This window comes from Moschus berezovskii, chromosome 2 (assembly GCF_049115385.1).
Source record: "Moschus berezovskii isolate FMDL1 chromosome 2, NW_MosBer_1.0, whole genome shotgun sequence".
Taxonomy (NCBI): domain Eukaryota; kingdom Metazoa; phylum Chordata; class Mammalia; order Artiodactyla; family Moschidae; genus Moschus; species Moschus berezovskii.
The window spans coordinates 18,720,533-18,743,473 of record NC_142461.1 but is presented as its reverse complement, the minus strand read 5'-3'; the positions used below and the strand labels follow the sequence as shown (position 1 = coordinate 18,743,473).

Sequence of the window (22,941 nt, the reverse complement as noted above, 5' to 3'; positions counted from 1 at the left end):
TGCTTTAAAAAGACAAATTATCACTGATAAAAGCCCATTTAGTTCTCCAAGCAAGTCCTTGAAGGGTATCATACCTAATGAATTTGGTATCATATATTAACAGCATACGGAACTTCCCTGGTGACTCAGATGGTAAAGAATCTTCCTGCAATGCTGTAGACCCAGCTTTGATCCCTGGGTCAGGAAGAGCCCCTGGAAAAAGGATTGGCTACTCACGCCAATATCCTTGCCTGGAGAATTCCATGGACAGAGGAGCCTAGCAGGCTACAGTTCACAGGGTCAGAAAGAATCAGACATGACTGAATGTCTAACACACTGGATATGGAATCTAGAAAAATGGTACAGACGATCATATTTGCAGGGCGGGAATAGAAATGCAGACGTAGAGAACGAACTTATGGACACAGTGGGGGAAAGGGAGGGTGGGATGAATTAGCAGAGTAGCATTGACATACATGCACTGCTGCTGCTGCTGCCAAGTCGCCTCAGTCGTGTCCGACTCTCTGTGCGACCCCATAGACGGCAGCCGACCAGGCTCCGCCATCCCTGGGATTCTCCAGGCAAGAACACTGGAATGGGTTGCCATTTCCTCCTCCAATGTGTGAAAGTGAAAAGTGAAAGTGAAGTTGCTCAGTTGTGTCCGACTCTTAGCAACCCCATGGACTGCAGCCCACCAGGCTCCTCCGTCCATGTGATTTTCCAGGCAAGAGTACTGGAGTGGCTTGCCATTGCCTTCTCCATTACATGCACTACTATATGTGAAAAAGAGAGCTAGTGGGAAGCTGCTGTACAGCACAGGGAGCTCAGTTTGGTGCTCTCTGATGACTTAGAGGGGTGGAATGGGGGTGGGGGGTGGGGGGGGAGAGAGGTCCAAGAGGAAGGGGATATTTGTGTACTAATAGCTGATTCACCTTGTTGTACAGCAGAAACCAACACGATATAGTAAAGCAATCATCCTCCAAATAAAAAATAAATTTTCAAAAAAGCTAAAAGAAAAAAAGAATTTGGAAGATTAAAAATTATTTGAGAGACTGTAAGGGAAGCAGCTTCAGATGAAGGTCATGGCAGCACTTAACAATGCCCTTGGGAGTCCACAGGAGATGGGTGGTTTCCAGGCTGTCTCCTGGGGATGAGGGGTGTCTGTGCACTGCACAACCGAGTCTTCCGCGGGAAGATGGAAGTAAAATGCCTGCCTGTGTTCCATGGATGCTAATCAGCCCTGCTCATATTTTGTTCTTACTTCACTTCCAAATACTCAAACTAAAAATATTACCTTATTTCACTGTCTCATTTAATAATCAGAGTGTGAGTGTATCGCTATATCACTTGTAGGATTGGGGACAGATGTTCTAAGGGAAGAGAAAGAAGGAAAAGCATCATAAATGCTTCTTTTTGCCTAAAGGCCTCCCTTGCACCTAATTTCAGGACTTCTCTTGGTCTCACCAAATGTTCCCATGTGAAGATGAAACTGGTTTGTTTTTTTTTTAAGCCCCTGGGACTTCAGTGCCACATTTAGATGCAAAATGGAATTGAATACAGGGTGACTGTAAGCTGCCTTCCAGTTTTAAGGACCCAGGTGCTGCTTGCTGATTTCACTTGACCCGCCCAGGAGAGCAGCCTTTGTAAGATGTTTCTTGAAGCTGTAGGGTCTCTGCACATCACATCCAGAAGCGTTTCTGGATTTCAATGTACCTCAGTAGTCACATGTGCTACATTTCACTGACAAATTCTGATGCAAGAGTTACAATGAGAATTTTTTTTTTTTTCACCTTATAAGACAGTAGGGATGGTTCACTGACTCAGGAGGTCAGAAGGGCTCCTGGGAGGAACAGGGAATGACTCCAGCAGCCACAAAAATGTACTCCTTGGCCTATTTAAAATGTAAAAAAAAAACATTTAAAGAGTAAGATTTTTTTTTTGTTTGATGTGTGTGTATTAGTTCCTCAATTGTATCCGACTCTGCAACGCTATGAACTGTAGCCAGCCAGGCTCCTCTGTCCATGGAGTTCTCCAGGCAAGAATACTGGGGTGGGTTGCCATTCCCTTCTCCAGGGGAATCTTCCCAACCCAGGGACTGAGCCTCCTGAGTGCAGGTGGATTCTTTACCATATCAAATCCAAACGTTTTCTATAATTTAAAAAAGAGAGAGAGAGACAAGTGCATCCTTGACTTTGTAACATTTATTCAATATTCTTTGAAATTAGCAAGAATCAGAAGAAGCACATATCAATCAAATACAGCCACAAAAATGTCCTAGATATAAATAAAGATGCACTATGAGATATACTCACTACTGAAGGAATCGGTACGCTCTTACAGTTACTACCTCTTAGCAAGGAACAACTCCAACATAAATTTAATTTACTCACAATACAAAAACCTTGACTGGTAGAGGAAAATACAGATTCAACTCGATCGCAATTTGCCTCACTAGACCCTGTCATCATGTATGTTTTCAAGGTCTAGCTTGATGACTGTTACGAAAACGACAAGAAAACAAACAAACTCAAGAGAATGTTTCCGGTTTCTGCAAGGTTCAACAAAACAGTGCAGAAATAAGTTACTTACCCATGCACAGAATAAGGCAAAGGCTAATTTCATTCAGGTTAGGAATAGTACATTTAACTAGTTTCTTTTTCACAGAACAAACATTTCAGACTTCTTTTTAAGTTAATGGGTATACTGTATTATAGTTCATACTACATGTGTTTCCTAACTCTACTCAAAAAGTCAGCATTCACACGTCAAATACAAACTTGTCCTTGATGAGACTTACTCTGTAACCACTGCTGAAATCAATCTGGTTCATGAGAATATCTAACTGTGGAAAGTACACACACTAGTCGAAGCCTACCGTTTAGAGAGCAGAAAGTACATGAAAACGTAGTCTACGGATTTCACAAATTCCGTTTTTAAAATATTTTTTTCAAACTAAAAGCTGCAGAAAATTAGTTCTTAAATAGTCTACTGAAAACATTTGAGCAGCTAACATCTTAAATTTCTTAAGCTTTTCCTTTTCTTAAAAATATTTAAACGAATTTAGTAGCCCATCTTTTGGAAAAATAATCCCCCAAAAAGATTACAAATCTTTTGTTTTAATCAGTGTGACCAAGGGCTTGTCATCAGGACTGTAATCCTCATAGGCGATGGGGGTCACGTCATACATTGCAGGCCGGGATTTCTTTCCAAACCTGAAATAGCACAGAGAGAGGACTCTGGTTAGAGAAATAGTGGCTTCTCAAGTCCTATTGAAGGTAGATGGTGACAATAATTTACATTCAAGAATCACATGGAACTATAAAATACCCTAAGATATCCTCTCTAGCAAGTACAGACATTTAAGTCTTCCTGATCTTAATATTGAGTGAGTATAAACATTAGCCTTTGGCTTGGGAGGCAAAAAATGGATTTCACACAGGTGGAGTCCAAATTAATACTGAAGCTTGTAGGTTAAATCTTGGGAAAGCAGTCAGGTGTGAGGGCTCTTCAATACGTTTTGAGAAAACTTGTATCGATTGGTCTTTTTCTTCTCAGACCCAGAGCAGTTTGGAGAGATGAGTTTATTTTACACCCACTCTGAAGCCTGGAATGTGGAATGGCTGGGTGGGCTTCCCGGACGATGCAGACTCCCCTCTGGGACTTGCAGTAGGGATGGTGAGGGCTCAGAGGCAACCTGAGGTCCCAAGACCAGGAGAAAGAGAGAGGGAGGAAATGATTTCCAATAATGAGGTGTTGGTCCAGGATCTGTGTGGGCCCCCCATCCCATCCCACCAACCTATCACTCCCCAACCCCCAAGGACACACAGGCCATTGTTTCTTTGAGCACAAAGCCATTGTCCCAACAGATCTGTGTGTATCAAACACCCCTTGGCAGCAGGTCTGATGCGCAGAAGCCCAAGAGTGTCAAAATCCAATTTCAGGACCTCCCGCTAAACCAGTGTTGAAATGGCGATTATTAAAACAAAGTCAGTTCAACTTCTGGGTGGTCTCTTGCCATTCAGGACTTCACCTTCCGTAAAGGCCCCTGGAGTGCAATGGGATTTAAATAATCTTCCCCACTAGCTCACCAACCCTCCTCTCTTTTATAAACAACAATTTTTTAACTGTTTCAAGTCCAATGAAGCCTATTAAAAAATAAATTTTAAAGGAGTCTCAAATTTTAAGAGGATTGCCAGGATGGGCCCCCAAGGATTTCCTGGGACTTGTTTACCATGGCTTTAAACCCATCTCTCCACCTTTCCTGTCTCTTCTTTTTATATCTTGGAAAGTCTGTTTTCTCACGTACAGAGATGAGAAGTAGAATCAAGTGGGAAGTGAGAAAACGTTGTTGCATTCTTCATATGATCGTTATTTTTAAACATTCATCCATCTTATAATTCCAATTCACTCAAGATTTACTGACCTTCAGGAGAGCAAAGGCACAAACATGCTAGATGGGCACCAGGCATAGTACAAAGATAGAAAAAGAGGGACTTCCTTGGTGGTCCAGTGGCTAGGACTCCATGTTCCCAATATGGGTTCAATTCCTGGTTGGGGAACTAGATCCCACAGGCTGCCTTTAAGAGTTTTCATGCCACATTGAAGATCCCATGTGCCACAACGAAGACACACCACAGCCAAATAAATAAATAAATATAAAATAAATATATTTTTAAAAAGAGTTAAAGCATTTTGCCAGTAAGAAACCACAGCTCTTGGAGGCAATATTAAAAAGGCTTCAAGAATATCATGCCTAAAAGGTTAGCCTCACTGAAGGTCCAGAGTTGTGTGGGCATAAGTGTGGGTTGGATTCCAGCCTGAGATGTGTCTATCTAAATTGACTGAGGTATGCACAATCTGAGAACAGGAAAGGAGCAACAATGGCAAAGCCAATTGGCTCTTAACACTTTCCCTGAAGCCTGAACATTTCAGAGGCCCCTTTACAGAGCAAGCATTTTGACAAGATATTTCTCATAAAATAGCTCTCATTTTATTTCTCATAAAATATCGGTAACAATATACCACTAATGACATTAATCTAATTAATTTTGAAAATCAGGAAATCCCAGTGTAAAGCTCTCTGTATTCAAACATGGCAGCCATGGGATGGTTTCCTGCTGGAACTCTGACCAGAGGGTCAGTGAATTATACGTTGCCTATGAATCAACTGACTGGCTAAGAGGAAACATCCGAGCAACTTAATAGGTTGAATATAGGTTTACAATACCCATTTTTGTTTTTTACGTGATTCCAGTTTGAAGAATAATCTGTTTCCTCCAAATCTAGAAAATTCAATGCCTCCATGTTACGCAATCCATTCCACAAGCTATAGTTCAAAGGGCTGTGACCTTAAATTATTGTCACGGAGCTGGATACTGAAAAGACAGGTCGGAGGTTGAGTGTTCCAGACCCACTCAGCATGAAGGCAGTTAAGTGCTGCCATGCATCCATTGTAGACACGCAAAGTCAACTGAAGGACAAGGAGGCACTGCTGTGTGTCTACATGGGAAGCTCAGCTGTGTGCATCAGTGCTAACGGGGTCACAAAGTACAATGCTGGTAACAAGGGTAACCTGGTTAAAGCACAACTAACACCCCAGCACCACTGGAAGTGGATTCCTTGCACGAGGACCTAATTAGCTGCTGAGAAGCCTCCTAATTCCTTAGGTGAGACATTGAGGTCTCCAGCCAAAGCACAGTGTCTACCCTAAGGGGGCTAAGACAGTTTATAAAACACAGTAAAGAGAAACAGGACTCTCCTTCGTCTCCCACACCTGTCACAGTGGTAAGTGCCAAACAGCGCTGCATATTCACCTTTGTGTCTCAGAACTGGGTGGATGTTAGGGAATCAGCTAACACCTATAGAATTCCATTTTAAACTGTCAGGCAATAATCCAATGTCAGAGCTTGCCTATCTTATGGCAGGAGTTTTCATGCAACTGTTCTTTTTAAGAACTATGCACTGTTTTTCCTTATCCTAAAGAGACATATTAATTATAAAAAAATTTTTTTAAAAAGGTGGCAGCCAAAGAAAATTACAGTGTAGGCCTAGGATTAGCAAACTACAGTCTGCAAAACAGTAATAGCCTGCTGCCTGTTTTTTCAAATAAAGTTTTATTGGAACACAGTTGTGCCCATTTATAATGCCTCTGGTGCTTTCACAGGACAGAGGCAGAGTTGGTCACAGAGACTGAAGGGCCCACACAGTCTAAGATGTTTCACAGGCCATTGATGAAGACTGTAAGGATCACCCACGGTCCTCTCTCCAAAGGACTGAGCACTGTGTCTGGCCATGTTACCATTGTAGAAGCACTAACAGCAGCTGTGCAGCGTGGTATAAAGGTAACTGGCACTCAAACATCACAGTTGGTGATCAGTCCTGTGTATCTTATTTTACTAAAGAAACAAAAGACACCAAAACCAGTGTTGAAGGGGTCAAAGTATATACATTCTTCTAGTTCATATTCCTCTGGAAATCAACAGCTAGTCAACACCTTGGAGAAGAGCAGGTGGATGTAAGCTTTAAAAAGGCCACATCGAGGGACTTCTCTGGCCATCCAGAAGACTCTGAGCTCCCAATGCCGGGGGCATGGGTTCGATCCCTGGTTAGGGACCTAGATCCTTTGTGTCCCAACTAAAGATGTCACATGTCACAATTAAGATCCAGTGCAGCCAAATGGGGCTTCCCAGGTGGCGCTAGTGGTAAAGAACCTGCTTGCCAATGCAGGAGATGTAAGAGATGCTGGTTTGATCCCTGGGTTGGGAAGATCCCCTGAAGGAGGACATGGAAACCCACTCCAGTATTCTTGCCTGGAAAATCCCATGGACAGAGGAGCCCGCTGCACTACAGTTCAAAGGGTCGCAATGAGTCAGACATGACTGAAGCGACTTAGCATGCATGCAGCCAAATAAATAAATATTTAAAAAATTAAAAAGGCCCACATTGGGAGACGCTCTTTGAGAAAGAGTGCCTTTGTCCTTTCCCAGCTCTCTGCTTTGTTTCCTATAATCGGTGGTCAGCCTCCGAGTGTGACCTCAGATATAGAACTTGGAGAGTCATGACTTCCCTCCTGCCAGTTGGTTACAAAGTCTTTGCAGCCTGAGCATAAGCAAAGCAGCTGAGGAGCAGATGAGTCTTAGGGCAAGGTGGAGTAGCGGGGCACTGCTTCTCAGTCCATCATCAGCACCAACAGACTGACTGCTGAGGTCAGAATCACCAGACACTTCCTGGGGAAAAGGGGAACGTTACCAATGACCCAGACAGTGTTCGTCCTACACAGCTGCTGCTGAGCTGCAGTCATTCTGGCCCAATGTCACCTCCAGCATAGTGGCAGGGAGACAGGCCATGAAATAGACACGTCAGCTGTAGGCTGTTGTTCAAAACTAGGAAGTGTGGAATACCAAAAGGACTCTGTTTTTGTCGGTGCCTTTCCAGGAAAAGGGAGCAAAAGGGCCAACCTACCAGAGACCCAGGTAGAGCCTCTGGAGAACCAGGCTGTGGAAACTCCAGGTCATAGCTAAACAAATGTTTAGACGGGAATGTTCTCAGATATATGTGGGAAGGCATTGTAATAACGTCAAAGATTTTATCTACAGTCACTGGTGCATCCAGGAGTTTGTTGGTTAGGAATTCTGCAGTAAATATTTTTGATAAAAATCAGTACCAAATAAGAACCAGGTTTGTAAATGCTTTCAAGTTTCTCCTTTCCTTCCAAGGGTATTCAGTTAAATATCTTCCCCGTGGGCTGCACAAGCAGGAAGTCCAAAAGAATCTATCTTAACTTATTCCAGGGCTGAGATAGAATACTCTTCCTCTTGGATGCAAAAGGACCTTAGCCAGAGATTCCTTTCAGGGGAGGGGTGGGGGAGGGAATCTGATTTCTTTGGGTCTCCCAATACATCCCCATATAGAACCATGGATTCTGTTCTTTCCAGGTGAACTAAGCCCTTCTGGGAAGAATTCTGAGTCACAAAAGATTTTGCCTTGTTTCTACTGTTAGGGCTTCCCAGATGGTAAAGAATACACCTGCCAGTGCAGGACACACAAGAGATGTGTGTTCAGTCCCTGGGTCAGGAGGATTCCCTTCAGACGAAATGGCTACCCACTCCAGTATTCTTGCCTGGAAAATTCCAGGGACAGAGGAACCTGGCAGACTACAGTCCATGGGGCCACAAAGAGTTGGATACTTCCCAGGCAGATCAAGACATCCTGTGTCAACCCCTCACCGAGAATCATCCATTCATTTCAGACCTTACATTTTAGTGAGGTCTACCATGTGCCAGGACCCACTGGACATACATTAATAAATCCTATTGCCCTTTGTGCAAGAGGAAAGATTAACTAAACAAGAAGAGATTTGCAGGGATTCATCTCAGGGTTTCCCGGAAGGTGTGTTGCTGAGTTGATTCCAAAATGGGGTCCATGACAAAGGCTGATCTGTGGAGCCTGATGTGGAAGAGGGTTGAATCCTCCTTTCCCTCTCAAAGTTACAGAAATGGGGATAGTGCTGCTTCTACAAAGAAGTTGCCTTTGGCTTTGGGACAGATGCTCTAAGACCCCCAACTTCTCTCTTCCACTGGCTCTTTCCCTGGAACCCAGGTTCTGGTTTTTGTTTCCACTGGACTCATCCTAAAGATCTGAGCCCTGGGTTTGGAGGTTTCCTTTTGAAGAAGGCTAACTTTCTGACTCTGGGAGTTGGTAAAGGACAGAGAGGCCTGGCGTGCTGCAGTCCATGGGGTCGCAAAAAGTCGGACACAACTGAGCGACAGAACTGCACTGAACTGAACCTTCTGACCCTCTGAACTTTTATTCCATTTAGACAGAATTTGGATCTGCTTGTTCCTCGAACAATATCGGTCACAACATCCCAACAAAGATTATACGGATAATAGTTCCCTGGAGGTTCGATCTTAAGACACCGAGCTCAGCCCTCTTTTTGCTATATAGCACACTGACTTTCTGAATCAGGTGCTTTAGATTGTTCTACCAATCAAAGGAAAAGATGGTGTTTTTAACTTTCAATATCAGTGTCATTTTGATAGTAAATATTCCTAACCAAAATCAACAAAATTAGATTAGTTGATTTTTTCCCCACGTTGTAATACATTAGAGAAGTAAATACGGCATTATCTGTTTATACAATCCTTTACTATTTATAATTTGATTGTCATAACTCTTAAAGAAGGTAGTTCTCCCTTCTTACAGTTGAAGGAACTGTATTTGTGGAAGGCTGAGTCATCTACCTAAACTATAATCAGGTAATGGAGCAGTTGGGCTTAATGTCGGATGTCTACACCCTGACGCAGGCTATTTCTATACCACACTAACTCCTGTCTCTCCAGGAATCTTTCCCCCAGGAGAAGACACTATTTTATAACAGTAAGAACTCTAACAACAGAATGACTGCTATGTGACTTTCTTTAACTAAGCCCTCAAATCAGGTGTGATCATTTATAGCCACACTGAAGAACAACACAGCTAAATACATTTCGGAAAGAAATCATCAAAACCTGTTTCATACACGGTGATGAAGAGCCAAATGTTTATAGCAGAGATAAACACAAATTAAATGAACGAATGTATTCAGTGAAAACAGAAAGCAGCAAATTAAAGGGGACTGTTTATAAAGCAGTCTAATTATCTGGTCCCCCAATACTACCTTGAATCTATGCTTTATTCTTTGAAATCCCCTTTGTAGATGCAAAGTCTTTGAAATCCCCCTGCAGATGTGCAGTCCTGTGCAAAATACAGCCCTGGTACCCAGGATGCTGACTCCCACCCCTCACCTGGCATGCCGGATGGAGGCGATGGCGTTGCTGAACTCGCTGTCCACGCTGCGGCAGTTGTAGAATTCCTCGTAAGCCGGCCGGGCAGAGCCCTGGTACTCAATGCGGCTGATGCGGCAAATCCCCACAATCAAGATAATGAGCATCAGGACGAAGGCGACGCAGAGGGCGCCGATGATGATGTAGAGAGAGTGCCGAGGCATGTTGGTTAGACTCTCTGCCACGTGCCCGGACTTCCACTGGAGGTCTGAAGGGGAAAACAAGCAAACGTCTGGGTATCAGCTGGGGCCTTTTGAAGGGGAAGGACTCCCTGTCCTCACGCCAGGAACATAAAATATAAGAGCTGTCCAAACTGCAAAGGATTATTTTCTATGGATAATCCCAATGGCAACCCACTCCAGTATTCTTGCCTGGGAAACCCCATGAACAGAGGAACCTGGTGGGCTACAGGATATATATTAATATCCTTAATACATAAAGACCTCTTACAAATCATTAAGAAAAACCAGAAACATGCCATAGAAAAGTGGGTAAAGAATATAAAAAGGAATTCACCAAGGAAATAGAAGTAGAAAATGGCTTGGCTTCATATATTATTTTAACTATGCAAGTCCTATATCAGTTCCCAAATATTATTTTTAAATGTTGATAACCACAGCAGACAAGGGTGCAGAAATAGGGTCTGAGTGAACTGATACACAACCCCTGTGTGGACTCCATGAATCATCCTTTGACCCAGAAATTCCGATTTTCAGAATTTTTGCTGAGAAAATGGTCCTAAAAGTGTATAAAGCCCCGTGTACAAAGATGTTCATCTCAGAAGCACAGTTTTCAAATGTTAGATTATCAACTATCACACATTTAGAAAACAAGTTCAGAAAATAAGCACAGACCCAGATGTATTCCCTGCTCAAAGTTAATATATGTTCATATTTTACCTTCTTTGCTTTAAATGTTTACAGTTTTTTAAAAAGAAATTAAATATTACAAATAAAATCTAGTGTAACTGCTGAAACGCTAAAAAAATTATTATCTTAGTGATTTAAAAAATTTTTTGAATGAGGCTTGAAACTTCTAATCCAATTCTGAGAATATAAAAAGATACCATGCTGTAAAAAAAAAAAAACAAAAACAGGAAATTAACAAATGATACAGTATTATTAACTAATATATAGATTTTGTTCAAATTTCACAAAATTTTATGCTAGTGTCCATTATTTGTTTTCATCTCTTATTGAAGACTCCACGTTCATTTAATTCCATTGACAAACTTCAGCTGCATGCAACAAATTCTGGTAAATTCTCTTTTCATTTTTATTCTATTACAAATATTTTCTAATTTTCTTGTGATGACTTCTTAGATACACCCAGCATTTAAAAGTGGACATTTAACTTACAAACACATGGGATTCTATTTAAAGCATCTTTAATATTAATTTCTCATTTTCATACTAATTTTTCATTTAAATGCTTTCTTCTCCACAATCACCCTCTGTGTTTTTTTCAGTCTAACTTTATTGAGGCTTTCAATGGCTGAGTTGAAGATCTCTACATCATACTGCCATTAAAAATATGTGGGTTATTTTGGAATATCTTTTGATACTGATTTCTAACATAATTCCACAGTGCTAAGAGAACAGACTCTGGATGATTTCAATACCTTTAGACCATGAAATTCCTGCACCTGGTGTTATCCTTGGATATGCTTTCAGTTCAGTTCAGTTCAGTCGCTCAGTCGTGTCCGACTCTCCGCGACCCCATGAATCACAGCACGCCAGGCCTCCCTGTCCATCACCAACTCCCGGAGTTCACTCAAACTCATGTCCATAGAGTCAGTGATGCCATTCAGCCATCTCATTCTCTGTCGTCCCCTTCTCCTCCTGCCCCAAACCTTTCCCAGCATCAGAATCTTTACCAGTGAGTCAACTCGTTGCATGAGGTGGCCAAAGTATTGCAGTTTCAGCTTTAGCATCAGTCCTTCCAAAAAACACCCAGGATTGATCTCCTCCAGAATGGACTGGTTGGATCTCTTTGCAGTCCAAGGGACTCTCTCAAGAGTCTTCTCCAACACCACAGTTCAAAAGCATCAATTCTTCGGCAATCAGCTTTCTTCACAGTCCAACTTTCACATCCATACATGACCACGGGAAAAACCATAGCCTTGACTAGACGGACCTTGGTTGGCAAAGTAATGTCTCTGCTTTTTAATATGCTATCTAGGCTGGACATAACTTTCCTTCCAAGGAGTAAGCGTCTTTTAATTTCATGGCTGCAATCAGCATCTGCAGTGATTTTGGAGCCCAAAAAAATAAAGTCTGACACGGTTTCCACTGTTTCCCCATCTATTTGCCATGAAGTGATGGGACCAGATGCCATGATCTTTGTCTTCTGAATGTTGAGCTTCAAGCCAACCTTTTCACTCTCCTCTTTTACTTTCATCAAGAGGCCTTTGAGTTCCTCTTCACTTTCTGCCATAAGGGTGGTGTCATCTGCATATCTGAGGTTATTGATATTTCTCCCGGCAGTCTTGATTCCAGCTTGTGCTTCTTCCAGCCCAGCGTTCCTCATGATGTACTCTGCATATAAGTTAAATAAGCAGGGTGACAATATACAACCTTGACGTACTCCTTTTCCTATTTGGAACCAGTCTGTTGTTCCATGTCCAGTTCTAACTGTTGCTTCCTGACCTGCATACAGGTTTCTCAAGAGGCAGGTCAGGTGGTCTGATATTCCCATCTCTTTCAGAATTTTCCACAGTTTATTGTGATCCACACAGTCAAAGGCCTTGGCATAGTCAATGAAGCAGAAATAAATGTTTTTCTGGAACACTCTTGCTTTCTCCATGATCCAGCAGATGTTGGCAATTTGATCTCTGGTGCCTCTGCCTTTTCTAAAACCTGCTTGAACATCTGGAAGTTCACGGTTCACATATTGCTGAAGCCTACCTTGGAGAATTTTGAGCATGACTTTACTAGCGTGTGAGATGAGTGCAATTGTGCGATAGTTTGAGCATTCTTTGGCATTGCCTTTCTTTGGGATTGGAATGAAGACTGACCTTTTCCAGTCCTGTGGCCATTGCTGAGTTTTCCAAATTTGCTGGCATATTGAGTGCAGCACTTTCTCAGCATCATCTTTCAGGATTTGAAATAGCTCAACTGGAATTCCATCACCTCCACTAGCTTTGTTCGTCATGATGCTCTCTAAGACCCACTTGACTTCACATTCCAAGATGTCTGGTTCCAGGTGAGTGATCACGCCATCGTGATTATCTGGGTCATGAAGATCTTTTTTGTACAGTTCTTCTGTGTATTCTTGCCACCTCTTCTTAATATCTTCTGCTTCTGTTAGGTCCATACCATTTCTGTCCTTTATCGAGCCCATCTTTGCATGAAATGTTCCTTTGATATCTCTAATTTTCTTGAAAAGATCTCTTGTTTTTCCTCTTCTGTTGTTTTCCTCTATTTCTTTGCATTGATCGCTGAGGAAGGCTTTCTTATCTCTCCTTGCTATTCTTTGGAACTCTGCATTCAGATGCTTATATCTTTCCTTTCCTCCTTTACTTTTTGCTTCTTTTCTTTTCACAGCTATTTGTAAGGCCTCCTCAGACAGCCATTTTGCTTTTTTGCATTTCTTTTCCATGGGGATGATCTTGGTCCCTGTCTCCTGTACAATGTCACGAACCTCCGTCCAGAGTTCATCAGGCACTCTATCTATCAGATCTAGACCCTTAAATCTATTTCTTACTTCCACTGTATAATCATAAGGGATTTGATTTAGGTCATATCTGAATGGTTTAGTGGATTTCCCTACTTTCTTCAATTTAAGTCTGAATTTGGCAATAAGGAGTTCATGATCTGAGCCACAGTCAGCTCCTGGTCTTGTTTTTGCTAACTGTATACAGCTTCTCCATCTTTGGCTGCAAAGAAATAATCAATCTGATTTTGGTGTTGACCATCTGGTGATGTCCATGTGTAGAGTCTTCTCTTATGTTGTTGGAAGAGGGTGTTTGCTATGACCAGTGCGTTCTCTTGGCAAAACTCTATTAGCCTTTGCCCTGCTTCATTTCGTGCTCCAAGGCCAAATTTGCCTGTTACTCCAGGGGTTTCTTGACTTCCTACTTTTGCATTCCAGTCCCCTATAATGAAAAGGACATCTTTTTTGGGTGTTATTTCTAAAAGGTCTTGTAGGTCTTCATAGAACCGTTCAACTTCGGCTTCTTCAGCATTACTGGTTGGGGCATAGACTTGGATTACTGTAATATTGAATGGTTTGCCTTGGAAACGAACAGAAATCATTCTGTCATTTTTAAGATTGCATCCAAGTATTGCATTTCGGACTCTCTTGTTGACCATGATGGCTACTCCATTTCTTCTAAGGGATTCCTGCCCACAGTAGTAGATATAATGGTCATCTGAGTTAAATTCACTCATTCCAGTCCACTTTAGTTCACTGATTCCTAGAATGTCGATGTTCACTCTTGCCATCTCCTGTTTGACCACTTCCAATTTGCCTTGATTCATGGACCTAACATTCCAGGTTCCTATGCAATATTGCTCTTTACAGCACCGGACCTTGCTTCTAGCATCAGTCACATCCACAACTGGGTATTTGTTTTGCTTTGGCTCCATCCCTTCATTCTTTCTGGAGTTATTTCTCCACTGATCTCCAGGAGCATACTGGGCACCTACCGACCTAGGGAATTCCTCATTCACTATTCTATCATTTTGCCTTTAGATACTGTTCATGGGGTTCTCAAGGCAAGTATACTGAAGTGGTTTGCCATTCCCTTCTCCAGTGGACCACATACTGTCAGACCTCTCCACCATGACCCGTCCGTCTTGGGTGGCCCCGCATGGCATGGCTTAGCTTCATTGAGTTAGACAGGGCTGTGGTCCATATGATCAGATCAAGTGTCTTCCAGTTTATAGTCTAGGGCTTCCCAGGTGGCGCTAGTGGTAAAGAACCTGCCTGCCAATGGAGGAGATGTAATAGACCAGGTTTGATCTCTGGGTTGGAAAGATCCCCTGGAGGAAGAAATGGCAACCCATTCCAGTATCCTTGCCTGGAGAGTCCCATGGACAGAGGAGCCTGGCAGGCCACAGCCCATAGGGTTGCAAAGAGTCAGACACAACTGAAGTTGAATTCACACACACGCAGTTTACAGTCTATGGGAACCTGAATAGAATTTGTATCCTACTGTTGTGTGAAAACTGTATAAATCTTAATTATGTTGAATTGGTTCACAGTGCTTTGCAGGTTTAATATATCCTTCTACTTCTCTGTAGAGTCATTCTATTAATTTTGAGAGTTTGATATTGAAACTCCAACTAAAAATCTTAATTTATCTACTAAAAGAAATAATTGTAATATATAGTGGAACTGTATATAACCTTGTCCTGTATTTTCCAACCTTCCTGTAAATGTGTTATCATACTTTCATAATTTAAAAAAATAAAAATTAAGAAAAATATTACAGATATAGCTAGAGCTCCTCAACTCCATATTCTCTCTCCACCCCACCAACAGACAACACAATTCACAAACGTGGAAAAAGAGGAAACAACCTACATATTCAGCTCTTAGTGAGATGATTTTATTGTTGTTGTTTAGTCACTAAGTTGTGTCTCACTCTTTGTGACCCCATGGACTGTAGCCCATCAGCCTCCTTTGTCCAGGGGATTTCCCAGGCAAGAATACTGGAGAGGGTTTCCATTTCCGTCTCCAAGGGGTCTTCCTGACCCAGGGATCGAACCCACGTCTCCTGCATTGCAGATGAATTCTTTACTGCTGAGCCACCAGAGAAGGCCTAGTAAGACGGAGAGCTACTCATCAAGTAGCAAAAGAACAAAAAAAGCTTACCAAACAGAACCTAGTGGTATACTTCAATCACATATGAGCTTCCAAAAGTGAAGTGACTCAGTTGTGTCCGACTCTTTGCAACCCCACGGACTGTACCAGGCTCCTCCGTCCATGGGATTTTCCAGGCAAGAATACTAGAGTGGGTTGCCATTTCCTTCTCCAGGAGATCTTCCCGATCCAGGGATTGAACCAGGGTCTCCCACATTATAGGCAGCCGTGTTACCGTCTGAGTGACCAAGGAAGTTTCAGATGAGCTTCCAAAGTCTATCTATATACTGAAAAGCTCAGGATAGACCAATGGTAGTGATGAACCTATGTTGTTTTACTATGCTAAGCTTTTTGAAAACACCTCATTCGATCAGCACAACCACCAGAAAATATATCATTCTTTCTCCCCATTTCTATAGATAAAGTTTAGAAACTGACACCACTTCCTGGGTGAGAGTGTTGACTGTAACTCCAGGGTCCAATTGTCAGCCTCTGCCTCACACAGCAGGTTGCGAACAACAGTGATCTCTGAAAAGCATGATTACATGTGATTTTTACCTCCTTTATATGTCGCAGTGTTCTTCAGCTTTTTGAAAAAAAAAGAATATAGTCTCTTTATAATAAAAAATAAGTGATAAGTCATTTGAAGAAAACACCCAGGAGATTATCTTCCAGCATAACTAGTGGAAGGCATGTGAGCTTTGGGATCACACTAACCTTGCTTTCATTGCAGCTGCAGTATTTTTTAAAATTTTTAACGTATTTATTATTTTTGGTTGCACTGGGTCTTCACTGCTGCACGTGGGCTTTCTCTAATTGCAGTGATCAGGGACTACTCTCTAGTTGCCATGCGAAGGCTTCTCATTGGAGGGCTTTTCATTGCAGTGGCTTCTCTTGCTGCAGAGCATGGGCTTCAGGGTGTGTGCACTTCAATAGTTGTGACATGCAGGCCCTAGAGCTGGAGCTTGGTAGTTGTGGCTCGTGGGCTTATTAATTGCTCTGAGGCATGTGGGATCTTCGCGGACTAGGAATCGAACCCATGTCTCTGGCATTGGCATGTGGATTCTTAACCACTGGACCACCAGGGAAAGTCCCCAGCTGCAACACTGGCTTGACCTCCCTGAGCGTCAGTATCTTCATTTATAAGACAACAATTATATACCCTATGGACATGTTGGGAGAATAAGTTAGAAAACATGTAAAGAAAAGAAAGTCCACTGCCAGGCACGTGATGGGTGGTGGTGGTCCCGGTGGTGGCGGAAAAAGGAAGGATACAGAGAAGGAGGATGGTGTCCTCAGGGCATACTCTGAGCATACTGAGCACTGCCCTGTGCCCATTCAAAAAACACCAACCTGGACGGGCAAGAAAAAAGGAGATGGATGGGGCATAGTCTCTGTGTCTGGCACAGGTCAAGAGCGTCAAATTATGTCCTGTTTACAAACTTGAAAACAAATGGAATGATCCAGATACCATGACCAGGATTTGAAAGGAAATCACGAAGGTGAAAAGGGGCTAGGTTAAGACCAAACAGAAGCTAAACTTCCATGGGAAAAGGGTTGTCTTCGCTACTTTACCCGCTATACCACGTCCTCCACCACCCTCTCCAGGCCATCATTTCCACATTAGGACTCTGGATGCCTGGAAATGAGATTCAAGGTATGGGTGAAAATAGGTCTGTCTTCCTGTGAATGGCAACCCCCTCCAGTATTCTTGCTTGGAAAATCCCATGAACAGAGGAAACTGGCAGGCTACAGTCTATGGGGTCGCAAAGAGTCAGACATGACTGAGCAACTTCACTTTACACTTTACTTCCTGTGAAATCCTCAGGCCTCTTTCCACCGTTCCTTTTTAGGTGAAAGTATCTGTGACCTCTGAGTCCTCATACTCTCATCCCAGGGACATCTTCAGGGACACTGGAGTCTCAGAATCAGCTATTCTTTACCTTGAAAAGTTACAACCTTCAGAAGAGCACAAGTAAACAGCCAAACAAGGATCCGAGTGTGCAGACCATTTTCCAAGAAGCCTAATGGGAAACTGACTCATGCCCTGAGCCTTCCTGGTTCCTGAGAGCTTGAGAAGACCGGGCGAATGAAGTGACTTCTGAGTCTGTGTCCAGATCATCTGGCTCCTGAGTTTTTCACCACGGCCCTTGAAGCCTGGTTTTGCCATTTGAGTCTGCTTGCCCAAGCTCACACAGCCCGTGGAGCAAGAAGACTGCCCGTTCGTGCATTCACCATGCTATGTGAGCCAACTCACACACAGGCAGACAGAAAGGACATAAATCACTGCAAGTAAATGCTCACAATGGAAGACAGGAGGTGTTTTGTGAAACCAAGACTCGATCCCGACTGGCAGCCTTTCATTTGGCAATACCTGGTGCACATGGAGGGAGACAAGTCATCATTCTGGCTGAAAAGGAACATGACTCACTTGATTTCCAAGTATTTCAACATTCTCTGAAAAACTCAGTTGTAGGCTGGAGTCCAGGGCTCATGGAGTGTGCTATAACACTCACTGAGCATCATCACAAGGGCAGCCAATACTGCTTCTACTCCAGCTTGGTGGAGCGCTCAGATCTGATTGCTATGGCTGCCACGGGAATTCTCGATGCACACCTTCATGAAAATAGCTTACGCATCACACTGATGGCATACACACAGCCAGTGCGCAATTGCACAGGACCACTGTCGCAGAAAAACAAACAACTGTGCTAGGTTATGTGCTGGGCTCACTGCCCCAGGCCTGATGAGCTGTCTAAACCGTTTGTATTTCTGACCATCTGTTCTATTTCCCCAAACTCTGAATTCCAAGCTGTTTAGACTTTTGAAAAAAAAATATCCCTAGATTTCTCCTGAAACCTCTGTTTCTCTCCCTGTTCTCTTTCTCTTTGCTCTTTCCACCTTAAACTGTCATCTAAAACTTGTCTGATAAGTGAATATGGCTGCTTTGCACAGTAATCGGGTTAGTAGCCAGGCTGGATCTGAATAAATCCAACATTTGGTCTGCGAGGCAGAGGATATGTCAGCAGCAGGTGGCTGCAGCTGCCACTCCCAGATCGCTGCGCCACATCCCAGGAGTCCCAAGGCAGGAATCATTTACTATGTCGGCTACTGTAGAGCTCGGGGAAGAACCATGCACCAGAACACACTGGACACCATGATCTCACCAGCCCCGGCAGGTACTTGACCAGGAACGCACACACACGCTATTCAGGGAAAATGTCACACTCCTGGGTCTCAGGGAGCATTTGCATTTCAGCATAAACTCAATTTGCTTGAGGTTTGTTATTTCCTGAAGTGCTGTCGCCTTTACGATTTCAATGGGTCCTAAAGTAGAAGCTACGTAGGGACTGGACTCAGAGCCTCTGCTCAAGGTAAAAACATAGTCGGCCACCAAGCTGACCCTCTGACCATCTCTCTTCCACCAAAAAGAGACCTCGATCGATTGGTAAATTTAATTCTAAAATACATAACCTGTATCTGTGTTTCTTTCACTCACCTGGCTGAATCTAGTCAGATTATTTAATTTGTCCACCTCTGTCTTTAAAACCCCTTCACGGGTCACAGCCTGGTCATGGTGCAAGCGTGCTAAGCCATGAGGGACCAAGGCGACAGTGTCTCGGGAGGGGACAAAAGCTGTGCCATCTAACTGGGGAGTGAGGAGAGCTTTCACGATGGGGTCCACAGCAAGCAAGGCTCTGAGGGGGAGTACATGTTAGCTGGGGATGGAGGGGAGAGAAGGGAAGGCTGACCCAGGCAAAGACCTGGGAGGGGTGGAGAGCAGAGTGAGGGACTGGGAAGGGGACAGGGTGGCTGCTTGCCCCCAGGTAGCGAGGCGGAGAGTGGCTGAGGGAGGAGGGGGACCTCCCCTCAGTGCAGGGGCAGTCCTGCAGCTTCCAACAGGCAATAGCATGGCCTTTGGTCGTTAACAGCAGCTTGGCGTGAAAAGGATGGAAACAGTGGTGGGAAGGAGGTCTGAGGGTTCAGATTTGCATCTTTGAAAAGATGCCCCTGCCATCTACAACCACATAGATGAACAGGAGGACATTCTGCTGAGTGAAACAGACTAGACATGGAAAGATAAATATTGCATAATGTCAGTTACAGGTGCAACATAAAGGGAAAAAACAAACCCAGAGTGGAATGGTAGTTACTAGAGGCTGGAGTTGGGGGCAGGTGACGGAAGGAAGGAAGAAAGAAACGGAGAAAGGAAGAAAACAAGAAGGAAGGAAGAAAGGAGGTAGTTGACTGCCAGGGGCTAGGGGAGGAAGTATGGAGAGTTACTGTTTTGCAAGATGGAAAGAGTGCTGAAGAAGGATGATGGTGATGGTTGCAATACCACATCGAGCCACAGCTGCTCCCCAGAGGTCAGTGGTGTTCAGAGTATTTAATAAAGTAATTATGGATTAAGTGGGATTTGCAAATCAACCTCAGACCCCAACACCACTGGTGCCAAGAGGAGAAGTTTTATTTGCAAAGAGTCAATTTATAAATAAATGCTCGTGCAAAATTCAAGGACCCCTTCATTTGACTATTCCATTTTTGAGAATTTATCTTACTGATATTCTGATATTCTGACACAAGTAAATACATATATAAGAATTTTCATGCTACTATTCTTTTTAATACCAAAAACCTGGAAATAAGTTATATGTCGATCAACAGGGGTTTTATTAAATAAATTATAGAGCATTTAAGAAATTGAAACATGGTGTGATGTTAAAAATTAAGGAAGATCTGTACTAAGTCAACATGGATAATCATTCAAGATCTATTAAGGATAAATGCAAGATGCTGAACAGCGTGTATGCAAGTGAAAGTGTTAGTTGCTCGGGTGTGTCTGTCTCTTTGCAACTCAATGGACTGTAGCCCACCAGGCTCCCCTATCCATTGAATTGTCCAGGCAACAAGACTGGAGTGGGTTGCCATTTCCTTCTCCAGGGGAACTTTCTGATCCAGAGATCAAACCCAGGCCTCCTGCATTTCAGGCAGATTCTTTACCATCTGAGCTACCATAAAATGGGATTTATATAGTGACTAAAATCATCTGAAAGAATCCATAATAAATGGGTAACACTTTTTACCTTTGGGGAGTGAAGTGGGGGTGTATTGACGGGGAGGAATATTAATTCATTTTATTTTGTTTTCTTATTGAAGTATAGTTGATTTACAGTGTTGCCCCAATTTCAGGTGTATAGGACTGTAAACAGACTCCTTTGTCCATGGGATTTCCCAGGCAAGAATACCAGAGGGGACTGTCATTTCCTTCTCCGGGGGGATCTTCCCAACCCAGATCAAACCCACATCTCCTCCACTGGCAGGTAGATTCTTCAGCCACTAGGGAAGCCCATATTTAGTAGTGTATATATGTTAAACCTAAATCAGTTTTGTTTTTTTAAGAATCCTAGTTTATACAAAAGTGGGAACCAAAGAACTGAATCTATCTGTACAATAAAGACTGCTGATATCACTGTTTGATGGGTTTCTTCAACCATTATTAAATTCCATGCATTTGGGGACAAGGAAGCCCCAGAAATCCAACCTTGCTCCTTGCCTGGGCTCCTGGAGCTGCCTGAGCAAAGTCTTATACAGCAACTCCCATCACATATGAGGATCGACCCTTGGATAATGAGATCCTGAAAGCAAGCACTGCTTCATTAACTTTTATATTCTGGGCACTACGGGTGACTCAACAACAACAGTGTTGCAACTGAACAACAACAGCAATGCTTGACACTTGACAATAGGAGGCCCTGGATTATTCACTAAATACAGAAATACAAGATACTCTGTTCCCCTACTTCTCAACCGCAGAATGTTATTAATTCAATGACTTTAACAATAGATTCAACTGCTCAATATACGTTGTTGCTGTTGTTCGGCCATTAAGTCGTGTCCAACTCTTTGTGACCCCGTGGACTGCAGCACTCCAGGCTTCTCTGCTCTTCACTATCTGCTGGAGTTAACGCAGATTCATTTCCATTGAGTTGGTGATGCCATCCAACCATCTCATCCTCTGCTGCCCTCTTCTTTTGCCTACAATCTTTCCCAAAATCAGGGTCTTTTCCAACGAGTCAGATCTTTGTATCAAGTGGCCAAAGTATTGGAACTTCAGCTTTAGCATCAGTCCTTACAATGAATATTCAGGGTTGATTTCCTTTAGGATTGATTCAGTGTATAGAACTGGCCGATTCTTAATCAGGAGGACTGTCTGTAACTCTGACAGCACCACTGTTCTCCTTCTGTGCGTTCCTGTTGAGATTTACCAACCTGACCTTGTATCTTTCAGGCACCCTCCTCCTCGTTTCCAGCCAATTCAGAAAGTCACAGATGTTCCAGGGTAGAAAGAAATTCAGAGACCATGGGTCCCATGGCTCACAGAGGACTAGAGACCTCATATCTTCTCTGCCCACTCATGGCCCAAACTTTCCTTTCATTCCTGACCCTTAGATCTGTTCTTTTGATTCAGGTCCATTTATCTTGGCACTGATCACTAGCTCCACCTGTGTGTCATCACGAATCCTACACATTCATTCTCCATTCTTACAGTCAGGTCAAGGATGGAAGCAACCAACATTGGGACCTGACAGAGCCTTATCTGTGATAACATTCATTTTTAACACTTTTGACTGAATGGAGAGGTACAAGTGAAATCATCACATGGAAAGTGCTATTCTGGGAGAACAGGGAACCCAGTGTGTACTGAGATGTGCCCAGCACATGCACACACTCAGAGTCGCCTGTGCCCTGGGCATATATCATCTAAAAACACGATTGTCAAAGGCAAGTCCTCACCAGCTGGCTCAAGGTATAAGAGCTACAGTAGCACAGAAAGAAAGAGAAAAGGCAACTAGCATCTATTTAGTGTCTACTGCTGCATAGCAGAGATCTGCACAAAGGATCCTTAATCTTAATCCTCCCAGCACTTTTCTATCACCATTTCACAAGTGGGAAAGATGAGGCTGAGATATAGTTATTTGTCCAGGTCACAGAGCTAGAATATGATGTCACTAGAACATGAAGTCACCTTTCATCCTGATTATTCCATCCATGTACATCTTTTGCCTATATCATCATCACCAGAAAGAAGTAAAATTTAGATTTTTTTTTTATAATGATAAAATTTTACTTCAAAACTTCTCAAGGGCATCCTTTGTGTTTCTGAGTTCTTATCCATACTGTCCTCTCCTATATATTTATTTTCACAACTAGAAATTTAAAATTATACATAGATCCGCCATGCTGCTGCTGCTGCTGCTAAATCGCTTCAGTCGTGTCCGACTCTGGGCGACCCCATAGATGGAAGCCCACCAGGCTCCTCTGTCCCTGG

The 22,941-nt window shown here is 43.0% G+C and overlaps 1 protein-coding gene across 1 annotated transcript in view; it reads right to left on the bottom strand.

Moving 5' to 3' along the window:
* Positions 1 to 2,258: 2,258 nt before the first annotated feature.
* DNER (delta/notch like EGF repeat containing) overlaps positions 2,259 to 22,941 on the bottom strand; it is a 390,295-nt gene continuing 369,612 nt past the window's right edge. Inside the window, exons 12-13 of the mRNA XM_055397670.2 lie at positions 9,765 to 10,011; positions 2,259 to 3,191 (exon numbers count right to left, since the gene is read on the bottom strand). Coding sequence (XP_055253645.1) covers positions 3,080 to 3,191; positions 9,765 to 10,011 — 359 coding nt within the window. The 3' untranslated portion in view covers positions 2,259 to 3,079. The remainder of the gene's footprint in view (positions 3,192 to 9,764; positions 10,012 to 22,941) is intronic.